The 15,749-nt window shown below is 43.8% G+C and overlaps 1 protein-coding gene across 9 annotated transcripts in view; it reads left to right on the plus strand.

Annotated features, from left to right (window-relative positions):
- Positions 1-15,749, plus strand: part of SLC10A7 (solute carrier family 10 member 7) — a 227,014-nt gene that overhangs the window by 4,367 nt on the left and 206,898 nt on the right. For all 9 annotated transcript variants that reach the window (XM_007528206.3, XM_060178984.1, XM_060178977.1 and 6 more), the window contains exon 2: positions 5,690-5,772. In XM_007528206.3, the coding sequence (XP_007528268.1) occupies positions 5,690-5,772 (83 nt within the window). The remainder of the gene's footprint in view (positions 1-5,689; positions 5,773-15,749) is intronic.

Raw genomic sequence — 15,749 nt, forward strand, 5'->3', positions numbered from 1 at the left:
CCAGAGTGGTAAAGCCCTGGAGACATCCCCAAACCAAAAAATAGATAAATAAAAATAACGTATCACTTTTTTTTTTTTAAAGTTTTGGGGCAGCCTCCACCACCCTAACATGTAGTGCCATTTATCCTTGTCTTCTTTCTTTTGTTGCCTTTTTTCAGCTCTCAGTAAAATAATTCATGGAAGTGCCAGATATATAAAAGAATTTTCTTTGATCTCTTGGTTCCTTTTATTCACGGGTGTTGTGCAAAATGCCGATAGTAGTAGTTGCTCAGTAAGTATTTGTTGCCTGAATGAATGGTGCCTTTTCCCCTCTGGGTTTGGGATTGAGCGACATGTGCAGGAGCAGTGAGGGTTGCAGGAATAGAGGAGCTGTTTAAGGGCGTGTGTTAGTTTCCTAGGGCTGTCACAGCAGATCCCACCCACGAGGTGACCTTGAACTGCAGACACCGTGAAGCTTGAAGTCTAAGGTCAGATGTCAGCAGAGCCACACCTCTACCCAAGGGCCCAGGAGAGCCTTCTTCTGTGAGTCTTCTAGCCCATAGTGGCTACCAGCTCCCCCTGCTTCTGCCCTTGCATGGCCCTCTTCCCTGTGTGCGGGATTGTGTCCCAACCCCCCTCCCCTCTTCTTATAAGAATATCTGCTGTCGGGACTGGTGAGATAGCTCATCTGGGAGACTGTCTGCTTTATTGATGGGACCCTAGTTTGAGCCCCTGGTACATGGCATGGGAGACTATGGCTTAGGGTGCTGTGTGTGTTTCATCCCTCCCCCCAATATTTTATTTATTTTAATAAGAGAAATACAGAGAGAAAGACCAGAGCCCTGCTCAGTTCTGATTTATGGTGGTGCTGGGGATTGAACCTAAGACCTCGGAGCCTCAGGCATGCAAGCCTTTTGCATGACCTGTGCCTGGAGCTGTTATGCCTGGGTGACAACAAACTAACAAAGGCAATAAGTTCGATCAGGGTCCGCCCTGAACCTGTGAGACCTAGTTTGGCCAGACCCTGTTAACAAGTAAGGTCACACTGACAGGTCTGGGTTGGCGTGAATTTGGGGGAGGATAATATTTAATTTAATCCAACCTATGAGGAATAATAGATACCAAATAAAACACGATCTCTGATTTTGTGTTTGTTTGCTTTCCTGGTGGAACTGAGACCTCAAACATGCACAACTTCGCCTCTCTGGGCTGCTTTTTCATTCAAACAGAGAGACAGAGACACAGAGAGATACTTCCTCCCATGCAGTGCCTGGGCCGGAGCCTGCATAGCACTCAGCGCAAGGGGAGAGCCTTACCTGGTGAGCGTTTTCACTGGCTGATGGTCTCCATATTTGATATTTATTTGATTTTGCCAGAACACTGCTCAGTTCTGGCTTATGGTGGTGCTGGAGATTGAACCTGGGGCTTTGAAGTCTCAGGCACAAAAGTCGTTTTATATAACCATAATGCTCTTCTCCTATCCTCCACACCTCCACCCCAATTATTAAATGTTGGTCTTTGCAGCCCTGCTACTTTGACCCCGATCATTCTGTGTGACTGGGAGGCTGCCCTGGCCTTACAGCATGCTGAGCAGAAGTCAGGATTGCTGTCCAATAGATGCCAGTTGTTGTATGCTTTACATTGGGTTGTTCTAGTTCTCCCCTGCCAAGAGAATTGGATCAGTCCAGTTAGTTTCGCGGGCCACTTGGCCCCGCCCCTGGGAACCCCGAGAGAGGGTTCCTGAGTTCGAGAGTAAGAGAGAGTGCTTGTGCCGCCGCAAAGAGACAGCAGAGTTCTGTTTGGTGATTAGTTTGTCTTAGTTTATGAATCGTTGCTCCTGAATAAAGAAATACAGCTTCCCTGCCCAGCCGTTGTCTCCGCGTCTCTGTTACCCGGCTGGCAAGAGCCTCGGAATTTTTAACAACAAATGGCGCCCACGTGGACCTGACCTGCGCATCTCTCAGATAAGTAAAGACAATTTGGCTACCTATGCACTATGGCCTTCTCTTCTGCTTGTGAAGAGATCTCCAAAGGCCTCTGCTCTTTCTTCACAAGACTGTTTTGCTGTTTCTGGAACATTTATCTCTGGACCACTCTGTGGTTTCCACTCACTCGGGCGAACTCAGAACAGCCAGCGGGAAGAGCCGGTGGGCAGGAGGTGAGGCGCGGAGCTGCTGTTTCCACCTGGTTAAACAGCCAGCCAGCCGGCTGCGCCCAGACAACCCCGCGCACTGCGCCCGCAGCCCTGAAGCCCCGCAGCCCACAGGAGGCTGACGCCAGCACGCAGGAGCCCGATGCCTCCACACAGGAGCCTGACGCCAACACGCAGGAGCCCGATGCCACCACGCAGGAGCCCGATGCCACCACGCAGGAGCCCGATGCCAACACACAGGAGCCCGATGCCTCCACACAGGAGCCTGACGCCAACACGCAGGAGCCCAATGCCACCACGCAGGAGCCCGATGCCGCCACGCAGGAGCCCAATGCCAGCACGTAGGCCAGCCCACGGGAGCCGGCTCTCCACCGCGTGGCGCAGGGCACTGGACGTGTGATCCCTCCACGCTGCTCGGCCACTGCGAACGGGGCAGCAGACATGGCAGGGCCATGGGGCAGGGCCGCGGCAGCCTATCATGGCCGTCACCCTTGGGCACCTAGGCCCACGCCTTCTACAAAGCTGGCCTGCCCGCCCTCTTGCTATGAATTCTGGAACGATCCCGGACCTCCCGGACTCCCGGGCTCCCTGCCGAAACTGGGCACACGAGATCTCCAGCTGCCAGTCCAGTCTGAAGGAAGACAAGCTGGAGTATGTAGAGATTTGTGCAGAGATCACAACTTGCAATTCCTAGAAGTGAAGCTGCGCGGGAAGCCACCTCCGGATGGTGAACCCCCCCCCCAACAACTAAGACAGTACAGATTTAAATTCGTGTTTAAAATGACATGTCTTCATAACAAAGGTTTCTCTCCTTGTGTATTAATGACCATGTTTATGTGTATGTTTAAAGTTTGGTAAACAGTAACTTTAAGGCTAAATTCTTACTAGACAAAGTTAAATAAAAAAGGTTTTCAACGTAATTCTCATAAAGATAAAATTAACTTACATTTAAAGTCTGAGGTAAAAATTAGTTAACAATCAATATATTTTAACTAAGTTGGTCTAAACAAAAGGTTAAATAGACTTGTTGATATGTAAAACTGTCCATTACCTTCTCTATTAGAAATGGTAGATCGCACAATGGCTATACTAATTATTCTCATGCCTGAGGTTTCCTTTCCTAGGGTGTGTCTCCAACTTAAATGGGTGTAACAAAAGGTTAAAAAGACGTTGTTGATAGGTAAAAGTCTCAAATTCCTTCTCTATTATAAATTTTAGATTGTGCTGTGGTTATGCTAACAAGTTTTGTTTCATAGTAAGTAAATTGCAGCCAGCTGCCTTTGGGACTCTAGGCTGTTCCCTGCCCCCATGCAAATCCTCGTCGAGGCAAGTACGCCCCCCAGAGGCAAGAAAATTTTTTTTTTAAGCTGATAAAGTTTTGCCCACAGAGGCAAAAATGGCCCCCTCAGGCCTTCCCTTGGCAGCACACTGGTTCTTGTTACTTGCTTGCATGTTTCTCCATGTTTGTGCCAGTTTCTTTTTTAAAAATGCCTGTATGATATATGTTTCTGTTCACCCCACACCCTTGATACTATAGTCATTTAGTTAAAAAGGAAAGGGGGAATTGTTGTATGCTTTACATTGGGTTGTTCCAGTAACACCCTACCTGCTGACTTAACAGTCAGGAAGAGATTTTTAACTTGGCCTCATGTCCCTGAGGATCAGAATTGCCACTGCTGACAGAGGCATATATAGACAGGCATATACATGACAGACATACAATAGTGCTGTCTCAAGATACATCTTGCTTTGTTTATTAAAGTTTATTTACTTAATTTTTTTTTTTTTACTTATTTCATAGAGATAGAGAGAAGGAGAGATAGAGAGGAAGAGAGACACCCACAACACTGCTTCACTGCTCACAAAGTTTCTCCCCTGCAGGTGAGGGCTAGGGGCTTGACGGTGGGTCCTTAAGCACTGGAACATGTGCTTCCATCAGGCCCCAGTTTATTTATTTACTTATTAATAAGAGAGGAAGGAGGAGGAGGAGAAGCAAAGCATTCCTGTGGCCTATGTGAAGCCGGGGACTGAGCCCTGGACCTCCTGTGTGAGAATCCAGTGCTTTATCCACCATGCCACCTCCTGGACTGCTCCAAGCTATGTCTTTTGAAAAATTCTGTTCTTTGGTTAGTGTATGAGGTCTTCAAGACAACTGAGCACAGGCCACAAAATACGTGGATGTTGGAGCTACCAGTCGTCCTCATATGAATGTCACGTTGGGGACAGCAGGTGTACTCTGTCTTAGAGGGGATTCTTGCAGGGGACCCTGTGTGGCTTAGGGCCTGGCACCTTGAAATAGTAGTTACAATCTTTTTACTTTTTTTTATTTTATTTTTATTCTTTGTTATTGCTGGGGCTCAGTTCCGGCACTACAAATCCACTGCTCCTGTGGCCATTTTTTCCTTTTTTTTTTGCTTTTGTTTATTTGATAGGACAGAGAGAAACTGAGAGGGGGTGGGGGAGATAGAGAGGGAAAAAGAGAGACATCTGTAGCCCTGCTTCACCACTCGTGAAACTTCCCCCCTGAAGGTGGGGAGTGCAGGCTTGAACCCAGGTCCTTGAGATAATGTGTGCGCTCAACTGGGTATACCACGGTCTGGCCCCAGTACTTACCATCATATATATTTAAATGTTTTATTTATGTATATATTTTGAATTAAAAAAGACATTGAGAGGGAAGGGGGAGATTCCTGCTTCACTGCTTGTGAAGCTTCCCTCCTTGCAGGAGGGACTTGGGGCTTGAACCCAGTTCCTTGCTCAATGTAAGATGTGCGCTCTTCTAGGTTCATCACTGCCTGGCCCCCCTAACAACATCTTGTTAGTGATCTCTTACTCTCTGTTCTGTCATTCATATATTGAACTTGCGTGTGTGTGTGATGAATACTCTAGGGCAGAACTGAATGCAAGCATGATACAGGCCTTTATTTTTGGCATCTTTCTGGGAATGATAGTATTTTCTGAAGAGAGGGGACTTTCTTCCACCAATTCTATTCTTTAGAGTTGGGGTGATTTGGTGCTCATATAAAATGTTGATGCTGGATAGCTATGTCCAGCCTACCTGCTGTGCTGTGTAAAAGTAGACTTTATTTTTCTTCCACTCAGAGGCTATTGTGCTAAACGGGATAGCCGTGGTCCTGACCTTCTAGGAAATTTTCTCTGGAGTTAGATTCCTTCTCAGCAAATGCTTAACTCTGTCAGGATGGCAGTATATTATTTTATTTTATATTATTTTATTTTATTTATAAAAAGGAAACATTGACAAAACCATAGGGTAAGAAGGGTACAACTCCACACAATTCCCACCACCAGAACTCCGTATCCCATCCCTTCCCCTGATAGCTTTCCTGTTCTTTAACCCTTTGGGAGTATGGACCCAAGGTCATTGTGGGGTACAGAAGGTGGAAGGTCTGGCTTCTGTAACTGCTTCCCCGGATGGCAGTATATTAAGGGAACACCAGGACTTTAAAGTACCATTTGTTCTACTTCAGAGGATTCTCCTTTCACACTGACTTGTCTACTGCAAATTCTTACCTAACTGTAACTTATTTCTCTTTTCAGGACCACTGATGCCAGAAATAACGGTCTCCTACATCGCTGTTGCAACAATATTCTTCAACAGTGGACTGTCATTAAGAACAGAGGTACCGTGGGACTGGGGAGCTAGGATAGTGGTTATGTAAAAAGACTTTCATGCCGAAGGCACCAAGGCTCCCAGGTTCAATCCCAGGCACCAACTGGAGCCAGAGATGAACAATGGTCTGGTCAAAACAAAACAGAACAAAAAAAAAATAATAAAAACAGAGGTATTGTCACCTGTGGGGAGGCTGTAAGTGAGGAAGAAAGACTTAATCCGCACTCACCATTTTGAAATTTCAGAATCGTTTCTGAAACTGTGTAGCTGTAGTCTGTGAGGTAATTTGAATTTGTGTTTGACAGTAGGGTGTTGGGGTTAGAGTGTTAAGCATATATTTAATCTGGGATAGGAGTGTTAAGCATATATTTAATCTGGGATAGGAGCAGTGCCTGTGGTGATATCCTCAAGTTCCTATTTGGTTGAGTTTCCAGAACTTTTGTGAATCTTTGTATCCAGGGCTCATGGTACTCAAACGATGCTTAGGGCACACCTGTGTAAGAGTATATGCAAGGACCTGGGTTCAAGCCCCCAATCCCCACCTGCAGGGGCCAAGCTTCTTGAGCAATGAAATAGGACTGCAGGTGTCTCTCTGTCACTTTCTCCCTTTCTATCCCCCTCCCCTCTCAATCTCTTTCTGTCCTAGCAAGTAAAATAAATAAAGTTTAGAAAACAGAAAAGATCCAAAACGATGCTTATGGTGTTAAAACTTTTCACTAGGTTGTAGATTTAAAAATTTTGTTTGTCCTGTGCTGGCATGTCTGTTAAATACTAATTACTGTTTTAAGAGAAATGTGGGTGTTTTTCGTACTAAGTCACAGTCTCTTATCAAGACAGACAAGTCATGCTGTGTGATCCAGATGCCACTGAACATGGATTCTCTTACTGTGAAAGAAACACAGGTATTTTATATCCAAGAGAGGAAGGAGTAAAATCGAATATTTTCATTGAGCATAGAAAACCTGCTTACAATCTTCTAAATATGGTTTTTAACATTAGTAGAGCCCTCTAGACATGAAATAACACCTCTTTAGCTTTGCTTCTTTGTTGAAAGAGACAGTAGCTTTTGCATGGATGTTCTTTTCATCTTTATGGATGGTGCAAACAGTAGATTCATTCAAGTCAGCATGGCAGGCAACCTCCACAATTTTCTTGCTGTTTTTGATCATATCCAAAAGTTTCACCTTTTCCTAGATGGTGAGCATCTTCCTCTGGTGCTTAGTTTCATTGTCAGCATGCTTAGGAGCCATTGGGAGGCTTTGCAAACACTTCCAAGAGTAAAGATGCTTCCAATGCCTAGCGGTGCAGAAGCGCATCTGAGAGAAACCTGCTCTGACTGGCTTGGTTTCCCCACACCTGATTTCAAACCCACACAAGGACAATTCAAGCGGCTGTACCTGGCCTTGTAGGATTTGTGGGGGTGCTTAAATACGTAGGCCTACAGTCCTATGTATTTAAAAAAAATTTTTTTAATAGTTATTTACTTATTTTCCATTTTGTTGCCCTTTTTTTATTATTGTTGTAGTTATTGTTGTTATTATTGATGATGTTGTTGTTGGATAGTACAGAGAGAAATGGAGAGAAGAGGGGAAGACACCTGCAGACCTGCTTCACTGCCTGTGAAGCGACTCCCCTGCAGGTGGGGAGCCGGGGGCTTGAACCAGGATCCTTAGTCGGTCCATGTGTTTAGCGCCACCTGCGCTTAACCCACTACGCTACCGCCCGACTCCCAGTCCTATATTTTAAGAGAAATGTGGCTGTTTTTCATACTTAGTCACAGTCTGTTATGAAGACAGACATTTCATGCTGTGTGATCCAGATGCCACTGAGCATGACACGCACAGTCATTTTCATTTTCATTGTAATACAGGGGTGTATAATTGATTCAGACAACTGAGCACTCACTATATCATTTTCATGGTCTTGATCAACTTTTTTAAATGAATATATATGAAAAAAAAAAAAACTTTGGTACAGTGAAGCTGAGAAAGTTGAAGCGTGAAGTGGTGAGGGACGACTGTGAATCTTTTCACCTGGGGCGTTTTGATACGGATGGGGTTCTGCATAGTGTCTGTCACTGAAAACTTATGTGTCAATAATCGCAGATGTTCATGCTGATTCCCTGTTCTTCTGAGAGTAACCAACACGGACAAGGTAGTTTCCTATGTCCGGTTCCTGTTTTTTTTTTTTTTTGTAAATTACATTGATATAGAAGAGCCGTGTCATGGGGCTCAGGCTTTATCTGCTCACACTGGGTGTTACTGGTTCATAGCTCCTCCCTGCAGGAGTGGTGCAGAATGGTTTTGGCTTTTACCATGGTGCCCGGCTGGCCTTCCTCAGGGGTCTTCCTGCTGACCTTGGCTCTCTGGGGCCCAGCTACCTCCTCCGAGTGCTTGACTTGGGATGCTGCTCTAACTACGTCCCCCATGGCTGCTTGATGGCTGCAGCTGTTACTTATGCTGGCGGAAGTCTGGCAAGAGTCTGGATTCTCCTTAGGCTCTTGCTTAATGGCATTCTGTAAAGGAGCCAACTTTCACGGAATGCAGGAGGTGAGCCAGGGAGAATGTCACCATGATCAGCATTTCTCTAAGGACCAAAGTCTTCTGGAAGCACCCAGGAGACCCTGAGAGTCACCCAACCAGTTTGGATCCAGTGATGCAACACCGTGACCTTGTGCTGTGTTGCCATACCAAGTATCCCTCAAAACCTTTTCTCCAGCAAAGACCCTTTTTACACAAATCAAACACTCCTCTGGGCCTGACCTCTGAATCAGGGCCAGTGAAGTAGCTCTCTGGGTAGTGCACTGCTTTGCCATGTTCACAGTGCCCAGGTTTGAGTTTGTCATCGAAGGATGCTTCCATGCTGTGGTCTCTTGAACTCTCTCTGCCTCTCTGTCTCTATCTAAACAAACAAAATGAACATTAAGTCATGTTCAAGATCCATTTACCTTAAGATGTCCAAGTTTGTATTGCTGTCTTTTTTTTTTTCCCATAGGACCAAAGGAAATTGAGAGGGGAGGGGAAAATAGAGAGAGAGAGACAAAGAGAGACACACATGCAGACCTGCTTCACTGCTAGTGAAGTGTCCCCCCACGGATGGGGAGCGGGCTCAAACCTGGGTCCTTGGGCATTGTAATGTGTGCGCTTAATCTGGTGCACCACCACATGGCCCTATGTAAAGTCAGATCATCTCTTAAGTCCTGCTAATTTCCTGGCAATGGAATGGTTGCATATTAGAAGGTAGCAATTTTGTTCTTTGTTTTCTAGTTAATAGTTTTAAATTAATTTCAACTGGATGTACTTCAAAAATATGCATAGGGGGCTGGGCAGTAGCGTAGCAGGTTAAGCACACATGGTGTGAAGTGCATGGGCCTACATAAGGATCCTGGTTCCAGCCCCCGGCTCCCCACCTGCAGGGAGGTCGCTTCACTAGTGGTGAAGCAGGTCTGCAGGTGTCTATCTCTCCCCCTCTCTGTCTTTCCCTCCTCTCTTGAGTTCTCTCTGACAACAATAATAACAACAATAAACAACAAGGGCAACAAAAATGGGAAAAAATCGTCTCTAGGAGCAGTGGATTCATAGTGCTGGCACCGAGCCCCAGTGATAACCCTGGAGGCAGAAAAACAAAACAAAACAAAACAAAACAAAACAAAACAACAATATAAAAGAACAATAAAAAATTTCAACCCAGAATACTTTTATATTCAACAGATCCTAGAATTTTGTGCACATGGTGACCACAAGTTATTATTGATTCAGGTGTCTTTGAAAACAGTTGACTCAAGGGCCGGGTGGTAGTGTACCTGGTTGGTTTAGTGCACACAGTACTAAGTGTAAGGATCTGCGCAAGGACCCAGGTTCAAGCCCTGGCTCCCCACCTGTAGCAGGGATGCTCACAAGCACTGAAGAGGTCTGCAGGTATCTATCTTTCTCTCCCCCTCTTCTCTCAGTTTCTCTCTAGCCTATCCAATAAAATGGAAAAACTGGCTTCCAGGAGCAGTGAATTTGGGCTGTAGGCACCAAGCCCCAGCGATATCCCTAAAGGAAAAAAAGAAAAAGAAAAATAGAAACGAAAACATAAATGCTAGATCTTTTCAATTTTGATTTAAAGATTTACTTATTAATGAGAGAGTTTGTGAGATAGGAGAGAAAACCAGAACATCTCTTTGATACTTACAATGTCAGGCATCAAACTCAGGACTTCATGCTTTTAAGTCCAGGGCTTTAGTCATTCTGCTAGGTGACTAGGCTCCTTTAGGTTTGAATCATACTGAACACTGCACATGGCATTTCTCACCACTTGACATAATGATGTGCACTCTAAGATGTATTCTGCTGACTTATTATGTCAAGAACCCAGAGCTAATACCTTGGGCCTCAAAAGATTTAAGGCTCAATCTAGCTGCAGCTTTATGCTTGTGGAGTTCTAGTTTTTGAAATGCCTGATGAAGTAGTTTCTGAAATTTTGTTTTATTGATGCAGAATAAGGGCACATTTGATATATGTTTTCCTTAGCTTGCTCATGGTTTTCTTTCTTTCTGTTTTGCACATCTAGAGCCTTGGAAGTGTGCGCTTGCACTGTTTCCAGGTTCATTTTTTCATCTTAGTAGAGTTTAGGTTTACACAGTGTGTGTGTGTGTGTGTGTGTGTGTGTGTGTGTGTGTGTGTGTGTGTGTGTGTGTGTGTGTGTGTGTGTGGTGGTAGATACCACAACACTGGAGCTTCCTCTAGTGCTGTAGTACTCCCACATGGTGCCAGGGCTCAAACCTGGATCATGTGCATGGTAAGGCAGGTGCCCTGCCAGGTAAACAATCTCTCAGTCCCTTTTAGCTTATTCAAATCTGAAGTTTCAGGAAAACTGTCACTAGAGGATTGTGGCAAGACCAGTCTCATATACATACAAGCTATGAGGTGCCTGTGGCTGCAAGGCACTGTGTGTGTGTGTGATTGGATAGAATCACATGTGAGCCAGAGCTCTGAGCCTGAGACTGGGTCCTGAGTAGAGCCAAACAGATAGATTTCCCCTTATTTATCTAAACATTATTTTTTCCAAAGTTCCATTAGCTTAGAATAAATGGAGCAGATTTGAAACTTTGGGCTCCTGCTGCTTGTTTCCAGCCCAGAGCTATGAGCCTGACTCTGAGAAAGTGAATCAAATAAAGGTCAAATAAGGGCTGGGAGGGAAATTGGTATGTAATGAAAATATTTCTATTTCCCAGCCAGAGTCCCTGAATTTAAGCAATTCTCCATGCTATGCATGAGAGTCTGGTATAATGGGTCTGTGGAGTCTCTCCCTCCGTTTATTTGAATGGGGTCTTACCTGCATGCCCTGTGAATAAACAAAATGTCACAGGGAATCAACTTGTCAATTATTCATGATGGCATTTATCTGAGTATGTGATCCCAGATCCTAGATGGAGATACAGGGAATAATACTGATTTGGATTGCATAGTATTTACTTGACTTTTCTTCTCTAGCACTATTTACTTTATCTTTATGGTTGTATACCTAAGATAGGGAAAATATATAGCACTGGGTTTTTGTGATAGTCATAGGACTCTTTCTTGTTGTTTCCCTATTGTTAAGAGAGGTTCCTCATGGCCCAAGATTGTAGGCCTTTGCGATTCACTTTTCTGGGTTATGTGCTGTTCCATTCTTCTGGAGCAATGTCAGTTACTTTTTTTTCCCCCCTTTTAAATTTTTCTTTACTTATTATTGGATAGAGACAGAGATAAATTGAGAGGGAAGGGCTAGATAGAGAGGAAGAGAGACAGAGAGACACCTGTAGCCCTGCTTCACCACTTCTGAAGCTTTCCCCTTCAGGTAGGGACCAGAGGCTCGAACCTGGGTCCTTGTGCACTGTAATGTGAAGCACTTAACCAGGTGCACCACCGCCTGGCCCTGCCAGTTTCTTCTACTTGTTGATTTTGTTTTACTTATTTATCTATTAGGTAGAGACAGAGAGAGATAAAGGAAGGGGGAGATGGGGGGAGAGAGAAAGAGAGACATCTGCAGACATGCCTCACCACATGTGAAGCTTCCCTCTTGCAGGTGGGGACTGGGGGCTTGAATCTGGGTCCTTGCACATGGTAAATTGTGCTCTTAACTGGGTGCACCACCACCCAGCATCCCCCCACCCCCAGTGAAGTCAACTAGTATTTTAAAACTGTGTTTTATATTTATTATTAGTATTATTATTGCCACTAGGGTTTATTGCTGGGGCTTGGTGCCTGCACTATAAATCCGCCAACTCCCATTGGCCATTTTTTTCCTATTTTCTTTCTTTCTATTTTATTTGATAGGACAGAGAGAAATTCAAAGGGGAGGGGAGATAGAGAAGGAGAGAAAAAGACACCTGAAGACTTGTTTCAGTGCTCGTGAAGTATCCTCACTGCAGGTGGGAAGTGGAGGTTTGAACCTGAGTCCTTCCACATGGTGACTTGGGCGCTTAACCCACAGTGCCACCACCTGGTCCCCAAACCATGTTTCATTTTTAAAAATCATTTATTCTGATTACAATATTGGTATTACCTATTGTAGAAACATAAGGAAGAATAAAAGTAGCTGGTAATTAGTAACTGTGACTTTGAGTCTTTTTTTCTAAACATTCTTTAAAGATAGAATATTAAAAATATTAAAAGCTATATTTAGATGTAAGCATATACAGAAATGTACACATGCATACATACATACATGTACAGTCTGCCTTTTCCATGGTAATATTTATAATAATACTTTTTATTTTATTTAATTATTTAATTCTCATAGGCAACAGTTATATATTTAATTTGTATTTTGTTTGCTTTAATGAACATAAACTAATGCATCTGAAATTATATATGATGAAGGAACCCTTTCTTGTACCCTCTATCAGACAATATGGGAGCAACTAGTGTCAGCAGTTTCTGTGTGTCTCTCTGGAATAGTCTATGAAGAAGATACCAGTGTGTATCCTTTTTTCAAACTGTATTATTTTAAGTATTTTACCTTATTTACTCAGAAACATCTTGGAGATGATTTCATATGAACACATAGAGAACTCAGAGCTTCTTTTTGTGAACCAGGCAGTGTTCTAAGTAATGACTGTGTCATGATATATTTAACTAATCTTCTACAGATGACCATACAGGTAATTGACGAGGCTTTGCTCCTATAAAAATGCTACAAAGAGTAACCTAAAACATGTCACTTTTCCCAATTGGGAGTATGAACAGAGCATTGATTCCTAGAAGTGGAATTGCTAGGCTGAATGGGACAGGAGTGACAGATCGCCCCAGGCCCCTCTCTCTAGCTGTGCTCAGTGCACAGGAAGTGTTTGTTGAATGAAGGAGTGAGTTGTGTGATTGCTCTCTTCAGAGTATGCTGTTTTGCCTTCTTGCTAGTTAAATAGGGTAGAGGCAGAACGTGTATTTCTACTATTGTGTAAACACTTTTAACATGGTATTCATTTAATGTGTGTGTGTGTGTGTGCACGTGTGTGTGTGTGTGCACGTGTGCGTGTGCGTGTGCGTGTGTGTGTGTGTGTGTGCACATGGGTGTACACCTACGACTGGGTGCATGCACAACAGGCATCCTACCACTGAGCTGCATGCTAGGTCTTATTTGAATGTTTAAATTTTAACTTGATTTTTTGTTTCTTTATTTTTAGACAGAGATGGCAGAGAGAGGCAGAACAAGAGAGAAACTGAAAGAGACCATGGCACTAAAGCTTCAAAGTGATAGAGACTAGACTTGAACTTGGGTCAAGCATATGCGCTGTCCAAGTGAACTCTTTCATTGGTCCGAATCTTTTTTTTTTTTTTTTTTTTGTGCCACCAAGGTTATTGCTGGATCTTGGTGCCTGCACTATGAATCCACTGCTCCTGGAGGCTATTTTTTCCCTTTTATTGCCCTTGTTGTTGTTATTGTTATTGCTTGTTGTTGTTGTTGGATAGGACAGAGAAATTAAGAGAGGAGGGGAAGACAGAGGGGGAGAGAAAGATAAGACACCTGCAGACTTGCTTCATCGCTTGTGAAGCGATCCCCCCTGCAGGTGGGGAGCTGGGGGCTCGAACTGGAATCCTTGTGCTGGTCCTTGCGGTCCTTGTGCTTTGCACCAGCTGCTGTACTGCTGCCCGGCTCCCTCATTGGCCCATATCTTATATTATTATCAGCCATCATCATTATCATTATTATTGTCATTTTACCAGAGCACTGCTCAGCTCTGGCTTATGGTGCTGTGGGTGACTGAACTTGGGACCTTGAAGCCTCTGTCATGAAAATCTTTGTGTAACCATTATGCTGTCTTCCCTAACCCCTAATTTAATTTTTTTATCGAGGCAACATGGGCTTACAACACTATGTTTTAGGAGTGTACCTTTATATCTCTTCAAACATCAATTATTACACCACACCCCTCACCAAAAGATCACTCCCTCCACCAGGGCCCACTGGGCTCCTGGTACCTTCTGTTCTCACTCCTCCTCCCCATCCAGCAATTTCGACAGCAGCCAGAATCCAAGGGCTTGTTTTGTTTCCTAACAGCTCATTAGCACTCTGGTTATACTGTGAACTACTTACTCACTTTTCTATGTTCAGACATTCGTTTTCAGATTGTACTTCATTTTAGAAAATGCAGGTCAGGTCTATGTAAATGCCCTTAACCGCCTTCCACTTGGGCTAAGTGTTCAGATGTGAAAGGTTGAGTTCTCAGGATACAGGTGGCATTGTATTCTCTGATACGTATTCCCAAGTTGCCTCCCAGAAAAATCACAGTTTTGTATTCTCAGGAGTATATGTAAATGACACCAGTACTGTATTCTGGTTTTTTCACCACTGTATTCGAGTAAGGAATACTAATATTCATTTGGTATTTATCAAGTACCTCCAGCTATATTTGATTTCGAGATAGCTGTCAATTCCTAGAACTTCTGGTGGTCAAGTTTTGTCTGAAGTGAGAGACTAAGACTTCTGATCCAGTGGCAGGAGTGTTCCTTTTATCTTAGATCTGACCCATAAAGAAGGAAAAAGATTTTTTAAAAAATATTTATTTCCTTTTTGTTGCCCTTGTTGTTTTTCTTGTTGTTGTAGTTATTATTATTGTTATTATTGATGTCATTGTTGAATAGGACAGAGAGAAATGGAGAGAGGAGGGGAAGACAGAGAGGGGGAGAGAAAGATAGACACCTGCAGACCTGCTTCACTCTCCTGCAGGTCGGGAGCTGGGGGCTGGAACTGAGATCCTCATGCTGGTCCTTGCACTTTGCACCACCTATGCTTAACCCACTCACTGCACTACTTGCCTGACTCACTAGAAGGAAAAAGCTTTTTACTTATTCTTAGAGTGACATCTGGTCTACCCGGTGGTTCGTAGGTGCCCTGAATTAGAGTACTAGAAATTCCTTAGATGTCCCGAGGGATGTCTTGTCATCAGACTAGAGCTTGTCTTCACACATATGCTTCTAGAATGGGGGCTCATAAGACAGAGTCCCAGGTAGCAGAGGCCTGTGAACATATCCGTGACAATGGAGTTTACTAACCAGAGACATTATGGCTCATGCCTCAAGGCTGGGACACTCTTGAGGTTTCACTCGCACCAGGTGGGTGGGTGGGATTGCAGGGCTGTGTTTACAACCAGGGACACTGGCATTTTGAATGGACTTTAATAAGCCTCTGTATACTTTAAAACATTATTCTTGACCAAATAATTATATCATTCAAAGGATTTCACATGCATATGCTTGTAGTTGAACCCCACAGTTGAGTTGGTACTCCTTCCTTTTATATTATTTTAGTTCCAAAATTCATGTATTGTATGGGCCCTTTTGACTATATATTTTTTTCCCCTCCTGGGGCAGCATTACGAAAAGCAGGCATGAGTTTGATAGTATGCCAGAAATTGATTTGATTCTGAGCTTCACTGAATAGTAACATTCACCCCCAGTCTCCTCATCTGTAAATATGGATAATAACAGTTTTAGCTTGCTAGGGGTAGTTGTTCAGTATTAA

This window comes from Erinaceus europaeus, chromosome 19 (assembly GCF_950295315.1).
Source record: "Erinaceus europaeus chromosome 19, mEriEur2.1, whole genome shotgun sequence".
In the NCBI taxonomy this organism is placed as follows: domain Eukaryota; kingdom Metazoa; phylum Chordata; class Mammalia; order Eulipotyphla; family Erinaceidae; genus Erinaceus; species Erinaceus europaeus.